Below are 21307 nucleotides of genomic sequence, written 5' to 3'. Positions count from 1 at the left end.
AGGAAGAGGGACAACACGAGACTAATGGGGCCAGACTCTCTCTCTCTCTCTCGGTCGGTGTGTGAGCTTCTGTTTATTTACCGCTGAGTGCGTCTGTCCCTCGGCCGGACTGAAGAGGAGAAACAGGATGACAGCCCTCCAGATTCTGTCTGTGTCTACACTGATGTGTCAGATGTCCATCACTGCGTCTCTGCACTGGAGGAAAGGTACGACAGGAGACACTTACACCACATCAGTGCACTTACTACAGTGATCCACAGCCATGATCCATACAGCATGAGCTCTACAAATCTACACACTTCTGCTTCAATGCTTGAAATGAGTTTTGTGGATACATATAAACTGTGCCAAGTCAAGATCAAGTCATTTTTGTTACCAGAATTCACATGTCATTAGAGCTGAATATGTGGTTTCCAGAGTATGGAAGCCAATTTCACATTTAATCTCACATTTCTGACTTTTTCCTCGCAATTTTGAGTGCATATCTCAAAATTTTGACTTCATTCTTTTTTAATAAACTCAGAATTGGTATAAACATAAAAAAGTCAAAATTGAGAGATATAAACTCACAATTGCAAGGAAAAAGTGTGAGAATTGTGAGATTAAAAGGTTGCATTTACCTTTTTATGTTTTTATTCCACGACTGAAATAAAAATAGTGAGATTTAAACTCGCAGTTCTGAGAAAATTGTGAAAATTGCTAGAAATGTACAAAGTCTACATTGTGAGATATAGACTCAGAATTGTGAGATAAAAAGTCACAAATTTTTTTATTTTTTTATTCTGTAATTGTTTGATACAGGCTTCCAGACCAGAGTTATTATGGTTAACTAAAACTAAAAGTACTAAAAAAAAAAGAGAGAAAAACTTTGGCTTAAATTAAATTAAATTACAAAAAGGATTTTATTTTAGATAGTTACCAAGGAAAAAAAAATATAATTTTCGTTTGCTTTATGATTACTAAAACACTAAAACTACATAAACTAAAAATATACAGATGTGTAAAAAAAAAACAACTAATAAAAATGGCAGTCGATGGCGGCGGGATGCTGCCGGTGGCTCTGTGTCTCTGTATATATCTGCTCTCATTTCATTAGATTCCTTCGCTGTCCAAGGGAGCCCCGGGCCTCTGGTGTCCGTGTTTGGACTCAAAGTCGAGCGTTTTTGGGAGGTTTTGCTGGGATTTTATGAGCCGTAACTGTAGACGCTTACAGAGATGTAAAAAATGTCCACCTCACGAGTCCTTTAATCAAAACAAAGTGCTAATGATACGGACTGTGAGTGTGTTTTACTGTGAAATCGATGGAAGAAACATTCAAATAAAGGACTTCATTGGCATTTTAGATTCACTTTATGCCTTTCAACAACCTTTGTTTTTTTGTTTGTTTTTTTCAATTTATAAGGTTGTTGAGTTGCAGTATGGTTCTTTATTAGATTACAGTTCTAAAAAGTTACATTCTTTCTTACTTCTGGGTTTTTAAAAGAGTAGTAAAATGAAAATTCGGTCATTATTTACACCCTCATGTCATTCCAAACCCGTAAGACCTTCGTTCATCTTCAGAACACGAATGAAGACATTTTTGATGAAATCCGAGAGCTTTCTGACCCTGCAGAGACAGCAACACAACTGAAATGTTCAAGGCCCAGAAACTTAAGAACATCGTTAAAGAAGTCGATGTGACATCAGTGCTTCAACCGTAATGTTGTGAAGCTACGAGAATACTTCTTGTGTGCAAAGAAATCAAAAATAATGACTTTATTCAACAATTTCTTCTCTTCCATGTTTCATTCACGAGAGAACAGTTTAATGAAATTATGTCTTTACTCCCTTTCTGGGCTTTGAATGTGGTAGTTACGTTTATATATATATATATATTTGAAACTTCAAGTACTATATGTTATGACCATTCAAAAGTTTTAATGTTTATGTAAGAAGTCTCTTCTGATCACCAGGGCTGCATTTATTTAATTAAAAATACAGTAAAAACAGTGATATTGTGAAATATTATTCCAATTTAAAACAGCTGTTTTCTATGTAAATAAATTGTAAACTGTAATTTATTTCTGTGATGCTCAGCTGTATTTTCAGCATCATTACTCCAGTCTTCAGTGTCACATGATCTTCAGAAATCATTCTAATATGCTGATTTGCCGCTCAAGAAACATTTCTGATTATTATCAATCTTGAAAACAGTTGTGCTGCACAATATTTGGAAACGATGCACTGGAATCGAAATCTTAACATTATAAAAGTTTTTACAGTCACTTTTACAGATTGAATGCATTCTGAATGAACGTGTTAATCCTGCTGCACACAAACATTTGAAATAGAGGCTATTCATGCGAGTGTGTGGTTTATCTTTGAGGACACACTGACAGTAATTGAGAAAGCTATGAAGAGTTTTCCTCAGAAAAACAGCTGGATGTTTTCGAGAAGTAACATCGTCTCATGTGCGGAGGTGAATAATGTTCACAGCGGCGGCGGCTGCAAGCTTCGGCTCGACTGTGTTCATGAGGCTTTAAAGGTCAGGATCAAGTTTGTGAAGGTGAGAGTCTGAGGGCACACATCTGCAGCTGCTCGGTCCAAACAGATGTGGAATGTCTGTGATGTTGGCGACATCTGGAGCGGATCGAACACGTGACCGGCTCCCGTCAACTTTAACTTGTTTTTGGATGGATACACTGTTTCTACGTGTATGTAGCTTTGATTTGAAAGAAAACAGCGCATCCTTGTGGCGCGGATGAAACAGAAGAGCATACGCAGCATACGGTGATACAGAGAGACACAGAGGAGACTGATGACAAAGGAATTTTTGAATAAAGTCATTATTTCTGTTTTCTTCGCTTACAAAAAGTGTTCCCGTCGCTTCATATAACCCAGATTGCACGTCTGATGGCAGATGGAGTATTCTGATGACGACTTTCATACCTTTTCTGGACCTTGACACTGTTATTTATTTGGCAGTCTATGGGACAGTCACAAGCCTCCCGGTTTTCATCCAAAATATCTTAAACTGTGTTCTGAAGACAAACAGAGCTTTTACGGTTTTGGAGCGACATGGGGGTAAGATTAATTACAAAATTTTCATTTTAGGGAGGAGTATCCCTTTAAAACTGTAATTTTCTGCCACCAGATAGGCTCCGCCCACAAAAATGTCATCACTGTTTGCAAACTATCTATAATGTCCTCAAAACATTAGCACAAAAACATTATTTATACATTGTTCATGGAACGTTTTCCTGAAAAGTTTTAGCTGAACATTCGCCTGGTGTTACTGCGTTACATTCAGAGAACATTCAAAAGAAACGTTCCAATAATGTTTGCAAAATTATTAAATGGAAAGTTGCCTTCACATAATCAAGAGAAAACGACTTTAAAAAGGGACATTTTGAACTTTCAGGGAACATTCAGAAAAAAAGCATTTTATTACTTAATAGGGACATTAGCAAAATGTTCTTAGAACAGATTTTTGTTAACTGGGAAAGAATAAAGTTAAAATAGTTATAAAAAGATAACATTACCAGAATTGCATTTGATGGTTGCAGTGACATCATTTCTTCTTAGTTCTTAGTGTACATTTTATGTTACATTTCATGCCGTTAAATGCATGTTTATTGCTTTATTTTAGTGTCGTGTTTTTTGTGTATCTTTCTCTTTATCACCTGTATTTTAAGGAGTTTGTCAGTATATTATAAAGCTAAAAAACACAATTCGAAAACACTATTTTGATTAATGAAATATAGCCAGTCTGTAAAACTTAAAATGCTCTTACCGTATTTTTCACGGTAAAGTCTTGGCAACCACAGCTGCTGTTTTTTCACCATACATTTTTTCATTAAACTGACCCACTGCGATGTAAACAACCCTCTCAAATGCTGCTCGTGTCCAAACATTAACATTTATTTGCTTTAGTCTGAGAATCTTATTTTGCACTGCAGTAGTGAATCACTGTAGAGAATCGAACCCAGCAACACTTGTTGACCAAAGAACTTTCAGCTGGATTTTATGTGTGTGATCAGTCACGTAACACATTACCCATGATCCTCTCTGTCTCTCAGCTCTGTTCCCATCAGCCTTCAGAGTGAAGCGAGGGACGCCAGCGCTGCTCAACCCCACGTTTCAGAAATCAGCGGAGGACGCCAGCCTTCTGTACGAGGTGCGGCCCACGCTGTTGTGCAGTATGCTGTGATATTTACACAGAACAAAGAAAATTCACACATTCCGTGTGTTATATATCTCAACTCTTTCTTGTAGAATGATGTGAAACAGAATATTCAATAAGGATTTGATGTTTCTGTGAGAATTTGTTCATTGACCACGTCTCACATGCCTCTTCTGGAGATCAGGGTTATTACAGTAAACCTTTAAAAAAATTGTTTCTTTAAATAAAATAAACGTTAACTGAAATAAAATAAAATATTAGAAAACTTTTGATTTCAGCTGGTTATAGTTAAGTAAAACAAAACAAAAAATACATAAATTATAGAATAAAAAATGTGTTCATTTGTTCATTTAAATAAAATATAAAAAACTAGTTTCCAATGTAAAATTTCTGATTTCCATTCAGTTTAACTGATGTACTAAAATAAAAAAAATAAAAAATAATAACATTGACAGACAAAAAAAATGCTAAAAGCTTAACTAAAATGAACATGAATACAGAAAATAACAAAAAATATAATTATAAAAATATCGCTGATGCCAAAGAAACATTTTTTCATTTTAATTTATTCTAATCTGATGTACTAAAATAACTTAAACTAAAATAAAAATTAATTAAATTAATTAATGATATATATATATATATATATGTGTGTGTGTGTGTGTGTGTGTGTGTGTGTGTGTGTGTGTGTGTGTGTGTGTGTGTAAAATAATACTTAAAATTGCAAAAACTATAAAAATAAAAAATGTTTCAAAATATGAATAAAAACGGTAAAAGTATCTCAATGATACTACAATAACACTGCTATATTAACAAACTATATTCAAAGTATTCTCAAACTATCTTGGCCGAGAAAGCAATATGTGTGATGAAAAGCTTTTAATATGAGTCTTATCAGTTTCTATCAAGCTCAGAACAGCTCTGTATTGACTCACGTGTGTCTGTTTTTATTTCTCAAGGAACTGAAGGAGAAACTTTCACCTGTGTTGTTCACCTGCGGTGTTTAATGTGCTTTTCAGCATCTCTGGTTGATTGAAGGGAGCGATCAATAGCTCAGCTCTTATTAGCTCTTCATACACTTGAGTTTATTCGGTTATTGAGTTGTGCTGAGCTCTGCAATCTCCTGAGCTGTCAGATCCATCAGCCGCTCCATACCGAGAGATACACAAGATCTCCATTTAGATTCAATACAAAAAATGACAAAAGTCGTGTTAATATTCCAGCGGTGTCGTGCTGAATGAGTCTGCATGATATCAGACACAAACTGAAGACTGTCGATCGGCCTCATCACTCGCTGAAGACAGACTGAACAAGACATCAGGCTCAACTTTCATCAGATATCAGATATGAGGCTCTGCAGAATCATTCATAACTGCTGCTTTATTGAGCACTCGATCTGCTGAACGCAACTGAATCAATCTGAGTGAATCAGGAGTTCATCTGTATTCTGCTGCTTCTCTTAAAAGATGCTTAATGTTCAGTAATATTATCAGTTTGACTGCACCGATGAGAACAAAACTAAACTGAGGGAACATTCTCAGAACTTTTTTTTTTTTTCAAATGTAACATTTTTTAAACACATTTTAAATGTTTTGGAATGTTCAGAACATTCAAAAGTAACGTTTCCGGAATGTTCACAAAATGCTAGAATGGAACGTTCACATAACCAAGAATAAACATTTCCACAACATTTAAAAACTGGTCATTTTAAGCATTCAGAAATAACGTTTTCTTAACTTAACCAGAACGATAGCAACATTTTTTTAGAACATGTTGTTAACTAGGTGATGCTTGTTTTCTGTAGAGCTGCTTTATAGTGTAATTCAATTTCAACTAAACTGATCTGATCTGAAGATTGACATTATTGTCTTTACATCTGAAACTGAATTTGATTCATAACTGTTGAATTTTGCAACATTAATAGGCTGCTGTTATTTTCCCAGGTTATGAAAATACTATTTCTGAATGTTTAAAAGGTCCAGTTTTTTTAACTTTTTTAAAAGGTTTTTTGCTTATGCGAACATAGAATTTTGCAAACATTATGGAAACGTTACTTTTGAACAATGTTGGGGGTAACGCATTACAAGTAACATGAGGTATGTAATCAGATTAATTTTTCAAGTAACTAGTAAAGTAACGCATTACTTTTTAATTTACAAGAGTGTATCTGAGTTACTTTTTTAAATAAGTAACGCAAGTTACTATTTTTTTTTCCAATTTATTGATTGACAGCTCTCCTGTCCCCATGTTAAGAGAAATCTGTTACTGTAGTTCTAAAATAAAAATGAATATGCATTAATTCATCTCACTCACTCTCACAAAAAAAAAAAAAAAAATCAGATTCAGTATTCCTCAAAATGAATAAAAATAATGCAACTCAGAATATGATGCAAACCTGCAATAATAAAATGTTAAGCAACACAAATATCCTTTATGTATTTAATCCCATTCTATAAACCAATGTCTTTGCTTCTGATCTTCAATGATCCAGTTCAACCATAATAATAAGCAAAAATTACTCTAGACAAACATTTGTGTGTCTATTTTATTGCCGAAGTGCTTTGAAATTTCTTCTTCTGCTTTCTACTGTCCGGACGTAAATTTACTTTCCCTTCATCCTGAGGCGTATTAATTTCACTTTTGGTGTGAAAAGGCTTTTATATTTGCCAAAAATATAACTTTTTTTATTTAAAAAAAAAAAAAGCAAGCCCTGTCCAGATTTAAAAAGTAACGCAAAAGTAACGTAACGCATTACATTCCATAAAAAGTAACTAAGTATCGTAATTAGTTACTTTTTTATGGAGTAACGCGACATTGTAATGCATTACTTTTAAAAGTAACTTTCCCCAGCACTGCTTTTGAATGTTCTGAAACAAGTAGTAACATTTAAAAAACCTTAGACAAACATCCAACCTATAAAAACATTCCATGAATGATGTATAAATAATGTTTTAATGTTTTGAGAATGTTCTGTTAAAGTTACTGGGAGAATGTCCATGACTTTGAGAGAACTTTGCCAGAATGTTCTCTGTTCACTGGGTTCTGTGAAGCTGCTTTGAAGCTGTATTGTATAAAGCACCGTATAAACAAATGAGGTGGAGCTCTTGTTCTTTGTTTGACAGGTGTTGTGGTCAGGAGGGTACATGGACGCAGTGAATGGGACGCTCCACATATCCGATCAGGAGCTGGCATCCATGCGGAAGCTAGAGGTTCTGGAGGTCCTGTGTGAGGACGTGCTTCCCAGAAGCCTCTCGGAGATCCAGAGGCTCAGTGCTCAGCTGGAGCTGCGTCACGGATCGCTGCGGATGGACGACTTCGAGCGCACCGTCCTCACCATGGTGTTCACCGCTCAGCAGCTCCCACACACCAGCCCCGGCCACCAGAGGGAGCTGTGGGTGAATGCACTCCTGCGACTCTATAAAGCCATCAGAGGAGACCTGCGGCCGGAGTCCAATAAAACTACAAATGACTGACTCTCTCATGTATCAGTCTACTGCAGTGCTTCTCAGCCAGGGGCTGCAGGACTGTCTCAGCTCACAGGGAACGTTCTGGCAAGCTTCTCTGAAAGTTATGAACAGCAGCATTAATGGAGCATTTGTTCAGAGTTATCTGCTCTTTAATACGATTATCAAAACATTGGCACATTTGTTGTTTATGGACATTTTCTGAAACAGTTTAGTTTTAAACATGACTAGTTTCAGCTGTTTGAGAGAACGATCAAAAGTAACATTACCATAATGTTTGCAAAATGATAAAATACAACGTTCCCTTAATCTTTTCTCTAATGTTCACATAACCAAGAAAAAATGTTATGTTATGTTATGTTATGATGTTATGAACGTTGAGAGAATATGAGAGTGTTTTTAATAACTAATCCAGGAACATATTTTTATATATTCTGGTCGCAGATATCAGAGGAAAAACAAATCCAAATAAAAAAAATAAAAAGAACATGAAAACATAACAAGATCAAAATAACAACAATTCAAATTAAATATATATAACATCAAAATCGTAAAATAAAAAATAAGAAATAAATAATTTGAAGATAATATAAAATCTGACCTTAATAAAACAACGAATCTGTAATATAAACAGATTTATAGTTTTGGTAGCAGCTTCTTAATTCTGTAATTCTGCTATTAATAGTATTTTTTTCTTTTTCAGAAATAAGATGTTAAAAAACATACAAATCCTAATAATAAAATAATACAAACAAAACACCTCATTCTAAAAAAAGTATATTTATTTTACATAATACTTAAAACAATTTGAAAAAACGTGAATATAAATATCATATTTGAACTTGAAAAATATATAAATAAACAGATTTAGATTTTAGATAGCAGCTTTCATTTGAGTAAAAAAAAAAAAAAAAAAAAAAAAAAAAAAAAAAAAACATCATTTTCAATAAAGGTGACCAAAACTGCACAAAGTAATTGAAAATACAACCCAAACTTGCAGCAACACTTAAAAATAAAGTTTTTTTGTTTTGTTTTTACAGTTGAAAAGGTTCTTTAAATTATTAAAATGATTTTTTTAATAAGAACTGATCAGTGAGAGGTTCTTTAGGAAACCAAAACTGGTTCTTCTGTGGAATTGCTGTGAAAACAGCCTTTATTTTGAAGTGTAAACTCTGGCTGAGAAGCACGGACTGGACTGGACTGGACTTCTCTAATTACAGTGCGGTCAGATGAATACGACATGCATCTTAAGCACCACGTTTGCATAAGCTGACCTTCACAGTGACAGATCAGTCTTTGCATGAACGTGTTGATGGCACATTACACCACAGAATGTGTTCTGCTGTGCTTGCGAGGTGTGTCATTTGAGATACTGCATGTCCTGATATAATCATCATCACGTCCTTGAGCGTGTTCCCCTGATGTTTTCACCTGGAAATATTCCCAGTGGCTGATCTAAACCTGCCCTCCGCTCGCCGGAGATCTGTGTTCAGGTGAAAAAATGGCTGAGAATATGACTGATATTAAAGGTAAAACTTCACAGCTTCATTGCTGCATTAAACAAGCCCCCCGCATGAGACAATAAAGGACAGGAGGTTTCATTTCAACACCTCACAAAATATCACAACATCCCACACCAGAAAAAAAGTTAAAACACACACATAAGAGACAGTGATGATGATGATGATGATGAACAAATGATCAAAACCCAGTGGAGCCAGGCTCAGGAATCCCTCCAAATGAGTTTGTCACGTTTCAACAACGCCACCTACAGGCCACGAATATTATTACAGCTCCAGATCAGTTTTATGGCATTAAAATAGTTATTGGAAAGTCTATATATATATATATATTCAAGCTTAATGTCATTATTAAATTTTTTTGCTTTTAATATCAGATGTTTCTCAGGTCTATGACACTTTATAATGTAAAAATGACCTTAATAAGTAGTTGTTTGAATAATGATTATGTACAAATGTATGTTTTTTTGTTTAAATAAACAAGTCGTTATTTGTAACTCTAAGGGAAATTTCTGCAAAATAAGTATAATAATAAACCTATATCGTTCAGGTGATTCATGATAGATAGATAGATAGATAGATAGATAGATAGATAGATAGATAGATAGATAGATAGATAGATAGATAGATAGATAGATAGATAGGCATTAATTAAATGGGTTTAAGCTAAACATTGGATTTCTGATATGTATTTGATTTAGGGTTAGGGTATGTGTACGTGTTATATGTATTTATTTTATAATTTGCGATTTAATCTTTTTTTTTTTTTTTATCCTCGCGTATTTTTGAGGCGGATAATAGTTTCTGATCAGGCACCTTTGAGGACGCCATCGTCTGGGTCCTAATATTGAAAACCATCAAGCGCCGTCATTTACCGAGTAAACTTATGAATAATAACACAAACACATGAGGTAAGACCGATATTTATTTCAAAACGCGACTGTATTCACACGACTGACCGAAAATCTCCTTGTTTCTGTCATTTCCGTCTGTTTGCGGGATAAACGTGTTGATATTTGACCTATGAGCGGCCTCAAACAGCTAACGGCTAATGCTAATTCATAAACATTCAGTTAAAACATGAAATCGCGTCATTAAAGATGCGATTTTCTGTTATATATGAACTGCATATTATAAAATTAAATGATATTGAGTGGTAGACGATAGTTGTTTGGTTTATTTAGTCGACTTTTATTAATATAGCTGTTGTTGATTGTTTTAATGCGGCTGTTTCGCTTGTTTAGTAGTTTTTTTGGTAATTTAAAGACTTCTACAAAGCATACAAAGTTGATATGTGTGTGTGCGAAAGTGTTTTGGCTCGTTTGGACCTCCGATTCGATCCGGTACGTGGCTGAATTTGATCCCACAGGTGTATCTGATCAGGTCGACCAGACACGGTCACTTCTGGAAATACAGCTTCCTGCGAAGTCTATTGTTAATGAGTTATTAATTAATCAAACACACACACCTGAGGCAGCTGATCACCTGAGCGTGATTGACAGGTGTGTTTGAGGAGGCGTGGCAGGTGCTGAGACCACCTGACCTGGACTACGTCAGTATTTCTGCATTAAATGCAGATTTTCTGCTGTGTGTATGAAATAAATCAAATAAACATGGCCAAAATGTGCAGAATGCATCCACGGCACACTGGGATAATATATGCATTAGTATCAGGACAGATTATTATGTGACTGACATTCTTAATAACTCTTAATTATTTGATTTAATAATAGCTTTCAATGCAAAATTAGATTAGAAGTGCAAAACATATTAAAAAGGTGCACTGTATACAGTATAAATATAAAATATAATTCAAAACATTGAATTAAAGGGTGCATTGTTCAGTGCAATGCGAAATTTGATTGCAATTTGACTGCTATAAATATATATGTATACTATTTTTCAGTGCAAATTTTGATTAAAAGTGCAAAATATAAAAAAGTATGCTGTTTACAGTACAATGCAAAATTTGTTAAAAATGCTAAATATTTTTTAAGCAGTATGCCATATGCAAAATAGTGCAAAATATTAAAATCGTATGCTGTATAATAGTTTTCTGTGCAAAATATTGCTTAAAAGTGATTAAGAAAATATAAAAATGTTTTAAGAGACTGTACGTTGTATGCATTACAATTTTTAAATGAAATTTAGAAAATTAAAATGAAAGTAAAAAGTATTTTTTAAAACAGAAAGCCATGTGTAAAAAAAAACAATAATAATTATTTGCAATTTTTTTTTTCAAAAACAGAAGGAAAAAAAAAAATTTGATGCAGTGTAAAATTTGATTTAAAAAGGCAATTTTAAAAAACTGTCATATGCGTCATATGAATTAAAAGAGCAAAATATTAAACAAACAAAATGCCAAATACAGTATAATAATCTATAATGCGAAATTTTGTTTAAAAATGCTAAATATTTTTAAAAACAGTATACTATATACAGTGTAATATGTTTCAATACAAATAATTTTTTAATCCATGCTAAATAATTTTTTGAACCGTGTGCCATATGCAAAATTTTAAATATTGTCTTATACATTATATTTTTCAAAGCAAATTTTGATTAAAAATGCTAAATAGTTTTAAAAAACATTATGCCAAACACATCCCTCCACTTTCTATGTTTGCAGTTATTATGAGATACGGTTTCATTTGTGCAGTTATTGTTCTTTTATGTTTTGCAGTAGCAGTAGCAGTATGCCTGCTGAACGCAAGAAGTCCGTCAACATGGAGGAGAAAGAGACGGGCTCCTTCAGCAACAAGGACAGAGACGCAGACAGACAGGCCGCCGCGCCCAAGAGCAAAGACGAGACCAAGATGAGCGCCAAGAAGGACGGAGGCAAGACGGCGGAAGATAAGAAGAGACGGGCTGAGGAGGACAAGAGGAAGAAGGAGGAGAGGGAGCGGAAGAAGAAGAAAGAGGAGGAGAAGCAGAGGGCAGAGGAGGAGCAGAAGAAGAAAGAGGAGGAGGAGAAGAGACAGCAGGAGGAGCAGGAGAAGAAGCTCCTGGAGGAGGAAGCCAGACGACAGAAAGAGGAAGAGGCTGCTCAGCTCAAGTAAGAGGGCTGGACTATATATCACAAAGTTTCTATATTTTTTCCAATTTTTTTATATATATATATCAACGTTTTGCATTTGCCTTTTTAATTTAAAAAGGAGATTTTTTTTTTTTTTTTTTAAGAAAGACAAAGTTTCAAAGTACATAATTTTTTTTTTTTTTTTTTTTTTTTACTACAGGAACACAAAAGGAACATTGCTATTTATTTAAAATCATATTTATTTAATGACCATATTTATTTAAAATCATATTCACATATTTACCAACATAAAAATATGAAATACAAAGTTATTAAAAAAATATACACAACAAAGTTCTTTGAAAAACATAATTTTCCAATGAAACATTCTGTTAAAAACTCCTAATATATTTTAATATTTATATATTTTTTATTTACATTTTTTTAAAACCATTAAAAATTGTTACATAAAATAACTAATAACTAATGCTAATACTAAATAACTAATACTTTAACTGAAATAAAATATCAGTTTCATTTCTCATTTTAATTTAATTTAACTTGATGTAGTAAAAAATAACTAAACCTGAAACTGAAATAAAAATTAATAAAAGCTATATAGACATATTAAAAAAACCTAATAAAAATGACAAAAAAAAATAATAATAATGCAAACACTTTAACTAAAATAAAACCGAAAATATAAAAATAAAACTAAATTCATTAAAATGTGTGGTTTTGCTTTGCAGTGTTATTACAGTTAACTAAAACAAAAGCCGTAAAAAACATATTTTATCACTTGAAATAAAATATATATTAACTGAAATTAAACAAAATAAAATATTTATTTATCTAAAAAAAATATTAATTAAATTTTCCATGATGTACTTAAAATAACAAAACTTAAATATGAAATAGAAAAATATTAAAACAAAATGGTAATAAAACTGATAAAAACACAATTTTAAAACTTTAACAAAAATTTTAATAAAAGCAGAAAAATAAAAACTAATTTATATTATTAATAAATATGTAATAGTAGCTCATTGGTACTGAAATAACACTGATGCTGTGTAATCAGAGTTTGTTGTGTGTCTCATCAGAGAGAAAGAGGAGGCCGAACAGCTCCAGCAGGAGGCGTGGGAGCGGCACCACGGCCGGAAGGAGCTGCGCGTGAAGAACCAGCACGTGCAGGAGACGCGTCCCGAGGAGGCCTTCTTCAGCCGCCTGGACTCCAGCCTGAAGAAGAACACGGCGTTCGTCAAGAAGCTCCGCACGCTCACGGAGCAGCAGCGCGGCTCGCTGTCGCAGGACTTCGACTCGCTCAACCTCAGCAAGTACATCGGGGAAGCCGTGAGCTCCATGGTGGAGGCCAAGCTGAAGATCTCGGACGTGGGCTGCGCCGTGCATCTCTGCTCACTCTTCCACCAGCGCTACGCTGATTTCGCACCGCTTCTCCTCGCCGCCTGGAAGAGACACTTCGAGGCCCGGAAGGAGGAGAAGCCGCCCAACGTGAGCAAACTGAGGACCGACCTGCGCTTCATCGCCGAGCTCACCATCGTGGGTCTGTTCACGGATAAAGAAGGGCTGTCGCTCATCTACGAGCAGCTGAAGAACATCATCGGCACCGACCGAGACACACACACTCACGTGTCCGTCATCATCAGCTTCTGCAAGCACTGCGGAGACGATATCGCCGGGCTGGTGCCGCGGAAGGTCAAGAACGCGGTGGAGAAGTTCGGCTCGTCCTTCCCTCCCAGTCAGATCATCAATGCGGAGAAACAGCAGCCGTTCCAGAACCTGCTGAGAGAATACTTCACGTCCCTCACCAAACACCTGAAGAAAGACCACCGAGAGCTGCAGAACATCGAGAGGCAGAACAGGTCACATTCACATTCAAGGGTTCTCAGAAGCTGAAGTCTTCCGTTCACACAATGTTAATAATGTTGATAACTGTGGAAATGCATCGTAACGGTCTGTAACGGGGGTCCGTTGGTGCTGGGAATCGTTTGGAATCTCATGATTCGATTTGATTATTGACGCCAAAAAATTTCAATTCTGATATACTAACATTACTTTCTAGAGAACAGAATTTCTGGAACAATTTCTGCATCATCTTTTATGTGAAATTCATGCATTTAATCAAGAGTTCAGTTAGAATAATATGACACGATCTGACTGTCAAATATAAAAAAAGTAATACATTTTAAAAAAAAAACTTATTTCAGCTAGTTGCCAAGGCAACTGTTTTTATATAATTCTTTTAGTTTATATACCAAAATAACTCAAATTGAAAAAAAACAAAACAAATGTAGACGTGTTGAAAAAAAATAATAAAAATGACAAAAACACCCAAGAAAATCACTAAAACTTTAACTAAAGTGAAAAACTAAAAACTGCTTCAAAATAATAAAAACTAATAAAAATGACAGAAACACCCAAACAAAATGACTAAAGCCTTGTATGAAGATTCCAAATATAAATAAAAACTATAATAAAACTACAAAAACACCCAAATACTAAAACTGTAGGTTAAATGAAAATAAACTTTATATAAACTACTTCAAAATTGTAATAAAACCTATAATAAAATGAAACTAATAAAAAATGACGAAAACTTTCAAATGAAAACAGAAAATATGAAAATAAAAGCTAATTCAAAATATTAATAAAACTATAATAAAATAAAACATAACAATTATGAAAACACCGAACCAAATGATTAAAACTTAACTGAAATTAAAATTAAAATAGAAAATATGAAAATATCATTTTTATTAATATTTTTAATTAGTTTTTATTTTTCCATTTTAATTAAAAAAAAAATTTATCATTTATATCAGTTTTATATTATACTTTTTTGTTAATATTTAGAATGTTTTTATTTTTATATTTTCTGTTTTTATTTTCATTTTAGTAAAATTTGCAATTATTTTGTTATTATTATTTTTATTATTATTATTAGTTCACATATCGTCTCCTTGGAATTATAAAGTTCTATCTGATATTGAAAATATATCTGTTATAAAATGCTAATAAAAATTATAAAAAATTATAATAAAATAAAATTGGCATTTCTGCATTTACTTAAATAAGTGTTAAAAATAACATTTTAAATATTACAATGTAATGTTACTTAAAATATGAAACTAAAACCACGAGGAGGTGGTGGCATCTTAAAAGGCTGAGTAATTAATGACAGAATTTTCAAACTGTTCCTCTAATGAGAGTCATTGAATCATTAACTCAATGTTTCTTTCAGTACAGCTGATCCTTTCAGAAAGTCATTGAATTATCCACTCCGCTCGTTCAGAAATGCAGATTCAGAAGCAGTGGCGTGTGTTGCGGTTCTGCTCCGGCTTTGGAGTTATTTTGTAATTGCTTGTTTTGTGTGTGTGTGTGTGTGCAGGCGTATCCTGCACTCTAAAGGAGAGCTCAGCGAGGACAGACACAAGCAGTACGAGGAGTTCGCCACCTCCTATCAGAAGCTGCTGGCCAACACACAGACGCTGGCCGATCTGCTGGACGAGAACATGCCTGAACTTCCTGTGGACAAAACCGTCCAGGAAGGTGCGACCGCCGGCACGACCTCATCTGTGTGAGAGCTAGTCTCGGCATGCGTGTGATCTGTTGTTGATTTGTGTGGCAGAGCACGGTCCGGGCATCGATATCTTTACTCCGGGGAAACCGGGAGAGTACGATCTGGAAGGAGGGATCTGGGAGGACGAGGACGCGCGCAACTTCTACGAGAACATGGTGGATCTGAAGGCGTTTGTCCCTGCCATCCTCTTCAAGGACAACGAGAAGAGCAGCCAGATCAGCAAAGGTACTCAAAGCGTCCTGTGTTATATTACTAGTATTAACTCTTTCCCTGCCATTGACGAGTTTTACAGCTTTTTGTGTTTTCACTGTTATACACTCGACACCCCTATTACACATCACACAAACCATAACAAAAACACGAACAAAAACACACGTGAACAGGACCGACAACCAGATGCATATGATAAATAATGCGATCATCAGCAAATAAATGAAAACTGCGTAATGTTACGGAGTAAAATGTTGATCCAGGATGTGGTGTATGTCTGTGCAAGCTTTGGAGGTGTTGATGGAAGCGATTCACTGGATTTATGCTTTGATAATCGTACTGAATATCATCCAGGTGTAGTTTTTGATAAAAATGTGATTTTCTCACCTTTTTGCTCAAAATTGAACATTTTTATGAAACCTACCTATATTCAAGTGTTGATAAAAAAAAAAGAATGCTTTAAGGATTTATTGTTTAAAAGCAAAGGCTTTGATCTTTATTTTGGTGTATTGCATATTCAAATATTCATACTGCAAAATATACTGTATGTCAACAAATTTTAGTGAAAATCATCAAAATCGCTGGCGGTGGCTGCCAACTTTTTTCAAAAATGCTGCCAGGGAAAGAGTTAATACACTATAGTTTTGTGTTTTTATCATTTTTATAGCTTTTTGTCTTTTTCGTCTATTTAGCTTTTATTTTATTTCAGTTTTAGCAATTTTAGTAGCGGTGCTGTTTTAAAATAATTTGGATATGTATTATAGTTTTTACTAATATTTTGAATTATATTTTATTTTATAAATTATAATATAATTTAATAATTATATTTATTTTTCCATTTTAAAAAGTTTTAGTAATTTTGTTTTTTAATTTTGTCATTTTTATCGGTTTTATACCATTCATTTTTATTAATATTTTGAATTATATTTTATTTTTCCAATTTAATTTTAGATAAAGTTTTAGTAATTTTGTTATTTGATTTTGTAATTTTTATCGGTTTTATACCATTCATTTTTTTTAATATTTTGAATTAGTTTTTATTTTTCCATTTTAATTTTAGATAAAGTTTTAGTAATTTTGTTATTTGATTTTGTCATTTTTATCAGTTTTATACCATTCATTTTTATTAATATTTTGAATTATATTTTATTTTTCCATTTCAATTTTAGATAAAGTTTCAGTAATTTAGTTTTTTAATTTGGTCATTTTTATCAGTTTTATACCATTCATTTTTATTAATATTTTGAATTTGTTTTTATTTTTCCATTTTAATTTTAGTTTTTTTTTGTCATTTTTATTAGTCTTATATAATAAATTTCTATTAATATTTAGAATGTTTTTATTTTTATATTTTCTGTTTTTATTTTCATTTTAGTAAAATTTGCAATTATTTTGTTGGGTGTTTTCATAATTTTTATTAGTTCACATATCGTCCCCTTGGAATCTTGGAATATCTGACATTTTTGTCAAAACCGAGTAATTCATGTTCTTATTCTGTGACAACTTTATTTACATTATGTAATAATTTTTTTTAATGTTGTGTACATTTTGGGACTTTTTATTTAAAAAAACAAAAAAGTTCTATCTACACAGTCGAATGCAATGCAAAAACATTGAACCTCAAAATATCAAAACTCCTCTGAATGCAGATACAACTTTATATGTCTATAGTTATTTTTTTTGTTTGTTTTTTCATTATGCAGTGGCTTGTGTTGTTTGTGTGCAGAGGGACGAGAGGGAAACAGCACCGAGGAGTTGGAGATGGAGTTGGAAGTGCTGGACATCACCGATGAGCCGATAGATCTGGACGTAGCCGACGAGACCGAAAGTGAAGAACTGGCCAAAAAGTTACTGGACGAGCAAGGTAAACGCTTTCTGAGTAAATCACACTCACAACCTGCAGAGGGCAGTAAAGAGCAAGCCCGACTTTATCTGTGGTTAGTTTTATATGTGCAAACTCATTATCATAAGTCAGTCTTTGAATTGCAGTGTCGTTCATTTTCATGTGTGTGTGTGTGTGTGTGTGTGAACAGAGCAGGAGGATGAGGAGGCCAGCACCGGCTCTCATCTCAAACTCATCGTGGACGCTTTCATCCAGCAGCTCCCAAACTGCATCAACAGAGACCTGATTGACAAGGTGAAGAGTTCAAACACACAATCACACTGGAAGACGCACACAGCTCGGTGTTATTTTGTGTATTTTCATCCTTCTATGTACTCAAACATGAACATGTGTGTGTTTTCAGGCTGCTATGGACTTCTGTATGAACATGAACACCAAGTCCAACCGCAGGAAGTTGGTTCGAGCTCTTTTCACGGTGCCCAGACAGAGGTGCGTGTGCATTCATGGCATCTGTAGATGTGAACACTAGATGGAGCTGCAGTCTTTTGATCTTATCAAGTGTTCATCAAGCGTGGCTGTGCATTAATGATTTCATGTTTCTGTGTGTCAGGCTGGATCTGTTGCCGTTCTACGCTCGTCTGGTGGCGACTCTACACCCGTGTATGTCTGACGTGGCCGAAGACCTCTGCTCGATGCTCAAAGGAGATTTCAGATTTCACGTGAGTGTTTCTCATTAGCCAGACCTCAAACCGAGCTATTTTAGAATCAGGATGCCCTAAAATGCTGACTGGGTACGCAGGTCACTAGAATTTGGAAGCATTTACACAAAAGTAACACATGAAAGAGTGTGTGTGTGTGTGTGTGTGTGTGTGTTTCTTACAGATCAGAAAGAAGGACCAAATCAACATTGAGACCAAGAATAAGACGGTGAGGTTCATCGGGGAGTTGGCCAAGTTCAAGATGTTTCCCAAAACGGACACACTGCACTGCCTCAAGGTGAGCTGATGACACCTACAGTGTGTACTAACTAGGGATCTCAGCAGTAGTGCTTCACTATGAAGTCCATACTAAAAAAAACTAAATTAGAAATGTTAATGAAATTAAAAAGAGAACTAACTGAAAACTAAACAAACCAGGTGTTTTATTGTTAACTGTAACTAAAATGAAAACTAAAACTATAAAAAAAACATTAGTTACTTGAAATAGGATAAAAAATAGCTTACTTTACAACAACTAAAACCAAAGTAAAAATAACAAAAATTCATCCACTATAACAAAAAAAACAAAAATAACTAAATTAAAATCATATAGACATAAAAACTATATAGACGTGTTTAAAAGAAAAAAATGTCAAAACACTAAAAACTTATAAAACTATAACTAAAATAAAAATGGCAACAGAAAATATAATAATAAAAATATTAATACAAATATAATCTAAATGATACTAAAATTACATTGGAACTAAAAAAAATATAAACTGAAACTGAAATAAAAATTAATAAATACTATATAGACATTTAAAAAAAACTAATAGAAATGACAAAATGCAACAAAATTACTAAAACTTTAACTGAAATTAAAATGATAACAGAAAATATAAAAATATCTTGAAAATAGTAATAAAAAAGTATAATATTATCTCGATGCTAAAATTACTCTGGAAATAACTAATATATATATATATATATATATATATATATATATATATCTATATATATATATATATATATAAAATAAATGTTAAAGTACCAAAATTACTAGGACTAAAATTGAAATAAAAATAAAGATGTATAGAAATGTTGACTTTTTAACAAAACTGAAAATATAAAAAATAAATACTAATTTAACTAACTCATATATAAAAAATAAATTAAAGTACCAAAATTACTAGGACTAAAACTGAAATAAAAATAAAGATTGTTTTAAAAACTGAAAATATAAAAATAAATACTAATTTAAAAAATATAGTAAATGGAGTAATATTATATAAATAATTCTAAAATAGCATTGGTTCAGTAGCAGAAGTGCTGTGGAGAGATGATGATGATGATGGCATTGACTGATGAATCTTTGTATTGAGGTCATAATGATATTTCAGCATCTCTAACGCTGTGTGTGTGTGTGTGTGTGTGTGTGTGTGTGTGTGTGTGTGTGTGTGTGTGTGCAGATGCTGCTGTCTGATTTCTCTCACCATCATATCGAGATGGCCTGCACACTGCTGGAGACGTGCGGACGCTTCCTCTTCCGCTCGCCGGAGTCTCACCTGCGCACGAGCGTCTTACTGGTGCGTCTCCACACAAGCAGACACACAAACCTGCAGCCGCCCCCTTCATACTGACTCTGCTGAGCGTGTGTGTGTTCACAGGAGCAAATGATGCGTAAGAAGCAGGCTCAGCATCTGGATGGGCGTTACGTGACGATGGTGGAGAACGCTTATTACTACTGCAACCCTCCGCCGATGGAGAAGACGGTGCGCAGGAAGAGGCCGCCGCTGCAGGAGTACATCCGCAAACTGCTCTACAAAGACCTGTCCAAGGTCACCACGGAGAAGGTGCGTCACGCATGCGGTGGACGCAGGGTACCGCATTTATTCTGTGGCCCACATCATGCATTTATTATCATTTGTGGCCAAAAGAAGCGTGAATATTAGAATGCGTCAGTTTTGTCGCTGCTGACATTTTGCAGTGTGTTTGTGGTCACTGGTCCTATTAGCAGCGTGAAAATTAAACTTCAAATTGTGAATGAAAATAAAACTAAGTTATATACACAAAGCAAGCTTAATAATCACTGAAGCTGTCAGTTGCTTCAGTTCAGCACGATATACATGTTTTAGAAAATACATAATTATACAATTATATGAAAAAATATAAAAATATAAATATACTATATATTAAAATTTGAGTATTATATATTAAATTATTATTTATATGTATGTATGTGTGTGTGTATATATATATATATATATATATATGAGTTTATGTATATAACATAAACATACATTTTACGTATAAATAACTTTAATTATTATAAATTATTTAAATTATATTACAATATATAAAATAATAATATAAAAATACTGCAATAACTAATATATTATGAACATTTTTTTTGTAAATACTTACAAATGCATTAAAATTTTTTTTATAAAAATATATTCAAATATACATTTTGTTATATATTATTATAAAAGTATCTGTTGTTTAAAAATAGTGTGTGTTTTATATGTATATATATAAATATATATATATATAATAAAAGTATAAATACATATATATTAGAAAATACATCAAAAAGCTTAAATATAAAAATATATATTATTTAATAAGTGTGTGTGTTTTTATATATATATATATATATATATATATATATATATATATATATATGCAGAATGAAAAATGATATAAAATAACAATATGAAGAATATACATCATTTATGTACATCATTGAAATTAATTAGCTTTTGTATTATATTTAATTTGCCAGTGTAC

At 33.4% G+C, this 21307-nt stretch overlaps 2 protein-coding genes across 2 annotated transcripts in view; both read left to right on the top strand.

Annotated features, from left to right (window-relative positions):
• Window positions 1–20: 20 nt before the first annotated feature.
• LOC109091871 (protein FAM180A-like) lies at window positions 21–8105 on the top strand. The gene is made up of 3 exons (XM_042737697.1): window positions 21–206; window positions 4059–4156; window positions 7285–8105. The coding sequence occupies exons 1-3, from the start codon at window positions 128–130 to the stop codon at window positions 7633–7635; spliced, it is 528 nt and encodes a 175-aa protein (XP_042593631.1). The 5' UTR covers window positions 21–127; the 3' UTR covers window positions 7636–8105.
• A 1801-nt stretch (window positions 8106–9906) lies between these two features.
• LOC109091224 (regulator of nonsense transcripts 2-like) overlaps window positions 9907–21307 on the top strand; it is a 23886-nt gene continuing 12485 nt past the window's right edge. Inside the window, 12 exon segments of the mRNA XM_042737500.1 lie at window positions 9907–10057; window positions 11830–12201; window positions 13266–14045; window positions 15572–15732; window positions 15812–15988; window positions 17700–17837; window positions 18007–18110; window positions 18220–18305; window positions 18427–18535; window positions 18699–18812; window positions 19987–20103; window positions 20185–20370. Coding sequence (XP_042593434.1) covers window positions 10053–10057; window positions 11830–12201; window positions 13266–14045; window positions 15572–15732; window positions 15812–15988; window positions 17700–17837; window positions 18007–18110; window positions 18220–18305; window positions 18427–18535; window positions 18699–18812; window positions 19987–20103; window positions 20185–20370 — 2349 coding nt within the window. The 5' untranslated portion in view covers window positions 9907–10052.

Source organism: Cyprinus carpio, chromosome A4, assembly GCF_018340385.1.
Source record: "Cyprinus carpio isolate SPL01 chromosome A4, ASM1834038v1, whole genome shotgun sequence".
NCBI classification, from domain to species: domain Eukaryota; kingdom Metazoa; phylum Chordata; class Actinopteri; order Cypriniformes; family Cyprinidae; genus Cyprinus; species Cyprinus carpio.
This window is presented reverse-complemented; position numbering and strand designations above follow the sequence as displayed.